General features: G+C 42.2%; 1 protein-coding gene across 1 annotated transcript in view; it reads right to left on the reverse strand.

The window, feature by feature from the left end:
- NFS1 (NFS1 cysteine desulfurase) overlaps nt 1-8,168 on the reverse strand; it is a 12,843-nt gene extending 4,675 nt beyond the window's left edge. Inside the window, exons 1-7 of the mRNA XM_009329353.1 lie at nt 8,165-8,168; nt 7,683-7,822; nt 6,981-7,064; nt 6,156-6,308; nt 5,024-5,117; nt 2,903-3,037; nt 1,309-1,466 (exon numbers count right to left, since the gene is read on the reverse strand). Of these exons, the coding sequence (XP_009327628.1) occupies nt 1,309-1,466; nt 2,903-3,037; nt 5,024-5,117; nt 6,156-6,308; nt 6,981-7,064; nt 7,683-7,822; nt 8,165-8,168 (768 nt within the window). The remainder of the gene's footprint in view (nt 1-1,308; nt 1,467-2,902; nt 3,038-5,023; nt 5,118-6,155; nt 6,309-6,980; nt 7,065-7,682; nt 7,823-8,164) is intronic.
- Between the last annotated feature and the right edge of the window lie 53 nt (nt 8,169-8,221).

Here is an 8,221-nt window from a genome sequence, read left to right on the forward strand (position 1 = left end):
CTTAAACAGAAACTGTCAAACTTTGCCTACTCTAGAGACTGTTTTGAAAGAGAATTACCAGTTTGGTCCTAGCTAGCTCAGCCTTCAAAAATATTCCAAACCATTCAGAAAGATCTATATACACAAGCTGCCACATTGGCTTTCATAAACACAAAGAACTCGGTGCTTTTAAAGACAAGTTAGGTAATGCATAAGATAACGCATTTTGCAACACAAGAAGGGGCATCTGTTATGGTAAGTGCCCCTTATTTCCCTAGGAGCTCTCAAACTGTAATACATAAAGACACAGACTCACAGATTACTGTGAACTCAGCTTTTACAACACGTAACCTACGCAATGAGAACTGCCCACGTGCAGTGTCTCTCTTGTTGTAGACTAAAAAATGAGGTCACTTACACTAAAAAAGCAGTATGGTATGGCATCAGCTCTGATGCACAGAATGGCCAGATGCACACATGCAATTCATGCTTCTTTACACGCTTGAAAAAGCTTTAGAAGAAAACAAGGCTATCTCAAATATTACTTGGTTTAGAAACGCCAAAACTCTGCCAGGCGAGGAAGAGAATCCAGATCTGAGGCTCGTGCAGAATTCAGGCTCTGCAGGCTCTCCAGCCTCTGACAAGGCTTCCATAACCACCCAGCTCAGATGGTGGATCTCTGCCTGTCTCCCAGGAAAAGGCTGGATCCTACGTGTACAGATATCTGGCTTATGCATCCCATTGGCACTGTGTTAAAGGATTTTTACAATCCAGCTGTAAGGAATGCATTGGTGCCCATAAACAGATATAGCAGCACACAGAGGCTTAGACACCAGACTGAGCAAATAAACTTTACTATCCAAGTTCGGAAAAAAAATAAATTCTTAGTTGCAAAGCTGCAGTAAACTTGAACTTATATACATGTAATAGGTATGATAATGGACTAGGAAGTCTTATTTCTTTCAATACACATTACACAAACATGATTTATTCCATTTCAGAGATGTTGCTCATACATGTGTGCAGAATGGAGAAATGAGTACAAGCACTTAAAAGCCATTATTTCACTAAAACCGTCAACTGCAGACCTGTTGTAGAAAACCATGATTCAAACCACTTCAAGAAAAAAGAAACTTAGGAAAGCTGAAAATCAACTTCCAATTACCCAAAAACATCCTTGAAGATCTCAAAACATTTACTTAATGTTACAGCATGAGAATCAAATTTAATTCAGGCACATGGACAGAAAAAGACCTAAGGAATCTCAGACCTAACTGGCCGTGTTACATTATTTTCTGGAATCCGGGACAAATATCTTCTCCCACATACCTCCATCTCTTGCTGTGCCACTTCACATGCTGCCCCCAGGCCCACTGCTAAAGGAGTGGGCACAGTTCCAGACCGCAGTCCTCTCTCCTGGCCTCCCCCACTTTGCAGGGGTTCTAGCCGGACGCGCGGTCGACGGCGAACATAGATAGCACCAACCCCTTGAAAACAAGGAAAGCTGTTTTAGTATACACCCACAGTTCTGAAATTATGAAAAGGGACTCCAAGGTTTCGAAACATTCCTTATTTCCACAGCAAACACATACTTGGACACCTCACTGGAGAAGAATGTAGTGAACACATACAGAAGCACAATATTTTCTAGGAAATGGTGTTTGTTCCCACCATTCACGTTCCTCTTCATTCAGGCTCCCAGAGCTTCAGCCATGGGAGAAGCTCAGTTTTTCCCAGTGTGCTTCAGCCACCTAAGGACTCAGTACTTCCCTTACTTCTCACAATTCCTGTGCACAGCTGAAGTTCATCCCTTTGCACTGAAGCTTTTACGTGCAGATATTTCATTCATTGATGTTCCCTTACTGACTTCCAACTGAAAGCTCTAGAAGAACTCCTTTCCCTTGGACTACCAGGCCAGCACCACTCCCAGGAGTCCTCTCCCTTTCATCTTATTAGGGAGACTCATCAGTGACACCAATTTCCAACGGGCAGATTAGATGAGCCAGTTTTGACAGCCAGCTAATTTCACTCTCTAGTCTCCTCACCTAGAAACCTGATTTCCGTGTCTTCATGTGCCTTGGCATACCTAACGAGTGACTGTCACCACAGGAAGAATGGTTGCAGCTTCTGGTCATAATAAGTTGTGAAAATTTATGTCTGTCACCTGCCCAAAGTTATTGGTTGAAAACTTCGTCCTCGTCCAGAGATATGTCTGCAGCTCTCAGGAGAGGTCGTACAGAAAAAGAAGACATATTGAAAAAAATAATAATTTTGCCTTTTGTTTATGAATAGCACATAGAATACAGCAAACCTGACTTCTGTCTTTCTAAATCCAGTGTCACAAACTAAATGGACCATGACAGTGATAATAGCTGAACTTTTACTATGTGGGAGTCAACTAGAAAATCCATAGCTGGATTTTAAAACCCATTCTGCAAAGAAGATGCACAAACAGGGTTGGGGGAAAGAAGCCATTGGAAGTAGAAGACAACCAAAATCACTAAAAACTTAAACTTTCCACTTACCTTTTGATCTCCTCGTTGCAAGTTACACTCGGGTCTAAACTTTGCCCTATAACCCAGTGATTTCATTTCAACCTTTTCAGCATCAATGCTGCTTCACACCAAGCAGATGACTCCTGAAAAGCCACTCCTCCTAATGCTGCCACCATTATAAGACACTGTTTCTTCCTTCGGTGAAGCCACCTCACAACCCATCAGCACTGAAGATCCACTTCCTGCGGCTCGAAGTCTGGCAGCAGGGCCTGAACTACTCCAAAGTCAGTCCAATACCAGAATAGAATAGTTTTCTACAGTTTCAGAAACAGTCACTATGACAGACAGGTTTGACTTCATACCTTATGTAGTTACCTTAAGGTGGGCATGGAAACAACAATTCTCTAGAAAAGCACTTCAGTAAGTACCTTTGGGCCCATAAATTTTATGGCCACTGATGCTCATTAGATCAATTTTCATGTCGTTGACATCCATAGGAATTTTACCAATTGCTTGTGCAGCATCTGTATGGAAGAAAACCTTATGCGCGCGGCAGATCTCACCTGTAATAAAAACACAAAAGCAAAAAACCTGACATTACCTCATCTAATCGTTATGATTCCAATGATTGCAACAATGAATGTAAAGCATCAGTTTATAGCAGGGACCAGTTCTGAGGTGACAAAGAAAGAAATGGGTGCTGTCATGTCTCTTTTAAAGTGTCTAAAGCTCTGTAGGAGCTATTCTAGCTGACCCCTAGCTGGGCACAGGTTTAGGCAGGTCAGCAGGTAAGATTACAGTGAATTTCTTCAGACGAGAAGTCAAAAAGTCTTCTGCTGTTAAGAAGTGAGATTGTTTCCAAACCCACACCTACCAAGTTCAAGTTCAAATGGCTGCACAGGACATCCAACTTTCCCCACAGGGATGACTCCACAGCTGGACAAAAATTAAATTTTTTTTTCTTGATTCTTTTTCTTCTCAACACTAGTCCAGTACAAGCCAGCCTTACTTTCAAGTTTATACTTGCCAAGTATTTTTATGCCATTTGCTCTGTTTTCCAAGTTTTGCAATACTCAGCTTCAAAAATGTTCTCAGAATTGTCACTAGTCCTCACACATGCTGATTACTACCACCTGAAGTCACTCAAGCCTGTAATCAATGTTTTTGCATCCAGAGCTAAAATACACTAAGGAACAAAATAATGTGATGTTCATGGACAGTGAACTTTAATATTATTTATTTTTGTCATCAAAAACCTTACAACGCATCTTCCACAGAATCCATACCTAGCACAGTTGCATCCCAGACCTCTCCTTTGCACAAGTTCAGCTTTATCTTTTACAGGAGAAGTTGTCCTCCCGTGGTCCAGCAAGAACAGCATTGCTACTGCTAATATCAGGCCATAGGCCTCACGCTAACAGGGCCTTAGGTTAACTTGCAAGGCCCCAGTCCTGGCCTATTAGACCTGTTATCAAGGTGCTATGAGAACTTACTGTTGGAACGAGAGCTTGGTACCAGGTTTCTCTGGCATTTAAGCGTGGGACAACAGTAATGGCCTTGACAATATAAGCAAAAGAGGAAAACAGAGTCCTCAGGCCTATAAGCAACTCCTGATGGTCAATTACTTGTCAATGAAGAAATATAACCTGAAGAGCCTTGGGGAAGATGCTGCTCTAAGCATAATAAAGAAAAAAAATGCAGCAGCTAAGCAAGAGGAAAATCAGCTGCGCAACAGGGTAAGATGCCTGCCACAGCCTGGGAAAACAATACCCTCCAGAACCATGCAGTATAAACTCCAGGGCAGAGGCCAAAGCCTAAAAACTGTCTAAAAACTCTAACATCTTATGAACGGCATCTTGAATATGAAGGGGGCAGGGGTGTGTGTGTTTTGTCACTGTCATGGGAAACATTATCAAGGAATCACGGTGGGATCCAGGGAGCTGCATATGTGGGCCACCTGCTCACCCTGCCTGCTCCAACAACCCTGGTTCTCCAGCTCTCCCTTCACCTGCTTTGCCAGACTGCTTTGAGGTCCCTGTCCCTCCATCTGCCTGCTCAGAGCCTGGTTCACCCTCTCCCTGCCTCCTGTTCCAGAAACCTGGCTCTTCAGCGGCCTTTTGACCTCCAAACCAATTGTTCATGACTGTATATGGCAATACTGGGGGGGAAGGGGTGTCTAAGTGTGGTGCTCACCATCCCCTCCCACCCCAAATTCTGCACATTTCTCCTCTTAAACACTACAAGTGCTCAATAAACCATTATAGTATGTAAACTCAATTTGGCCAGTTATTCTGTGCAATTTTTTCATCCATCGTACAACTCAGTATGAAACTAGAAACACTGCAGCTGATCTGTACTACAAGGCTATAATTGCTACTGAATTTCATCCTCACTTCCCTTATAAGATTTTATTTGGGACAGCATTATTATTTATTCCTTAACTATACTACAGCTAACCTTTTGCATCAGTAGCACTCGGCTATGAAAATATTAAGTAAAATGAAGCAGAAGCGACATTAGCCGACCTCTGGAAGCCATGGTGTACTTACCAATGTCATGAATTGGCTGCTTTACTCCTATTTCATTATTCACAGTCATTACAGAAACCAAACTTGTATCTGGCTGGAACGCAGCCTCCAACTCCTGGTGAAATATTCAAACAGACAGAAGTTGTTATTAACAGCGGAAGCAAGATTCCTGTGCACACCTTCAATTTGCTAGCAAATCTTAACCACCCTAACTAGTGTATTACCAACAAACCCCTTGGGTTCTGACAAACAGTCCTGGTGAGAGCACTAATTCACGTGAACACAAAATTCCTGTAGGAAGAGGAGCGTGATCAATTGCATTTCTGCATACCCTAACCCTGGTATGCACTGTGCCACCTGACGTGATTAAATCAAGTCAGAACAGGCTTTTGCTATGTCTCATACATTCCTCTGAACTATTTTCTTTAATGAATTAACCACACACAAACCAGCTGAAGCCACATCTAGACAAAGTGAGGTTGGCTATAAAGGAACTGCACTACATACAAGAAAGCATCATGCAAAGAAGGAGTCTGCCAGCAAAGTTCTCTGAGAACACGACTAACGCTTCTGCGCCTGCAGGCCTGGTCCCTCTACCCCATGACATACACACAACATTTCTCCAAGCCAGATGACGGGGCTAGAAATAAAACTGATACTGTCCTGTATTACTGGACACAAACGATGAAATAAGCATATACAACTTCTAAACCCCAGGACGCGGCCAGTACACCCAGAAGGGTCATGGACAGCAATCGGAAGGGAGTATTGTAATCGCTGTGTCTGATGCCTTGAGTAGCTCAGGTCATGAAATTTCACCACTAACTCCTGTATCAAAGTCAGCTCCATCCCAGTCATGTACTGGGCTCTCTACAGGGTATGCAACAGCTCCACCTGCATGGGTATGAATGACAGCAGGTGAACGGTGGGATGAGAGATGGATGTTTTGGTTGAGAAAAAGTCTAGAGCACCAGAGAGAACAGAAAATCCTTCTCCAGCTGTGACGGAGATTAGATTGTCAGTCTCATTCCACCTTGTGATATTTACCATCTTTTCCTCTTTATCATCAAGAGGACACAAGGTCCTCTTGAGCATCAATTTGAAGCAAAAACCTCTTCTGTTTTCGCTTTGTTTCTGTCAGTAAACAACCTACCTTCAAATCTATGAGCCCATTTTTTTTAACAGGTAGATACGTGACCCGAAAACCTTCTGTCTCCAAGGAACGGCAAGAATCCAACACGCACTTGTGCTCTGTTTGCGTAGTAATGATATGCTTTTTTCTGGATTTATAGAACCTTGCAACACCCTGTCAGGCACAATCCATGAACAAGAAATTTGCCATTAGACCACTGAAGAAGCAAGCTTTACACAAAATGATCTGAAACAAGAAATTACTATTTAGATATAATTATGGATCTTCCCTGTTTGCCCCAAAGTCACGAATCTAAAAGGTACTGACATGTAATTCACACTACAGATTTCCATCAGCACTCATTTTTCAAAGCATCTCACTTTTCAAAAAGCCTGTGAAAATGTTAACTGATATAAGTTCTAGACAGTACTAACAGAAATACTTTTTTAAAAGCATTTGCAATGGAGCCATATACAGTGAAAAGTCTGAACAACCACATACTAAAGGTTAAAACACTACCTAGTCTTAGTCATAAAAAAGTTTGTAATCAGCATCTCCACTACATTTCATGATAAAGATTTTAATTACATAAGCAGAAGGATTGTATTTGGTGCGTGTAAACTAAACATTGAGTATGACACTCTGTCCTCAAAACCATGTCCTGGGCACCAAAACATCCCCGTATTTCCTCCATGTATGTAGCAGAATACCACAAGGACTAAATCCAGGAATGCAAATATTTGCTAACTAGGCCAATGTACTAACATTTAAACTGTTGAAAGACGCATACAGTTCTTAAGAGCATAATTTTAACGTAATAACTAACTATCAGTATAAACCTTTTACCTTAATTGCCATATTATTTGATTCTGTTGCACCACTGGTAAATATAATTTCCCTTGAATCAGCTCCTATTAAATCAGCAACTTGCTGTTTAAAAAGAAATACAAATTTGATTTGTTAAGATAAAATACAATTAATTCACCATAGCAAAACACGTGCAAAATGTTTTCAAGAATACCCCCTTGAGCCTCGAAAGGATTACAGCTAGTATCTACCAAAGTTATGCTACAGGTACAATACTCTAAGTATCTGCATTAATACAAAATACGTAAGGAATTCGTAGTCATCAGCAGCAGTGGTATTAAGCGTTAGCCTGTCATAAAAGAACATGGAAGTTAAGTAGACAAAAACCCAGTACATATTACTTCCAAAAAAAATGACAAAGACCCATAGCTGAGATTAGGAGAATGATGAAATATGAAGTTAGCCCAGTTACTGCAGCAGCACGCTTGTGACCTCAGGAAACCAAAAATCCTGAGGCACCTTTGCCTAAAGTATTGGTTTCTGCCATTTCAGTTGCTCTAATTTCACTATTTTTTCTTGCAATAAATCTGCTAAAGTATAGCTAAGCAAAGAGGAAGCTGCTCAATCCAGCCCACAGAGAACTAACTACAACAGTTCTATCATTGCTTTTGATTTTCTTTCGACACTGAACTTCCTCGCCAGCAGGAAAACAACTACGACTGCGGAGAGCCGAAGACTCACCCGCCTCGCCTTCTCCACGGCGGCCTCGCTCTCCCAGCCATAGGCATGGGTCCTGGAGTGGGGGTTGCCGTAGTAGGCCATCAGGTACGGGAGCATGCTGTCCAGGACTCTGGGATCCTGCGGGATGCAAACCACCCAGCCTTAGAAACAGAGAAGGAAAAGCATCTCTGTCCCCTCTACACACACCCCTTCGCTCTGCCCCAGGATTAGCAGCACTTCTGCTGCAGTGTCCAGGTTTAGCTCAGGCCAGATCTCAAAAACTTGAAGTTACTGCACGTTGGATACAACACAGCCTCCAGCAAACAGGAGTATCCGGCAATTATGTTCTGTGCCCTCGCACGTAACCTCAATCTGCATCAAGACGATTACAGAAGAACGGGATTTTCTGAGCAGAAGAAATACAAGGTCTTAAAAAGTCAGGAAAAGTTACACAGGTAAGTATTTTGGTGAAATGAATCTCTTGCTGCCCCCCAAAACAATACCCATCCCCACAGATTTCGGCGTAAGCTCTAGGGCAGCTCTGCCACTGCTCCCACCCT

This window comes from Pygoscelis adeliae, unplaced genomic scaffold (genome assembly GCF_000699105.1).
Source record: "Pygoscelis adeliae isolate BGI_AS28 unplaced genomic scaffold, ASM69910v1 Scaffold407, whole genome shotgun sequence".
Classification (NCBI taxonomy): domain Eukaryota; kingdom Metazoa; phylum Chordata; class Aves; order Sphenisciformes; family Spheniscidae; genus Pygoscelis; species Pygoscelis adeliae.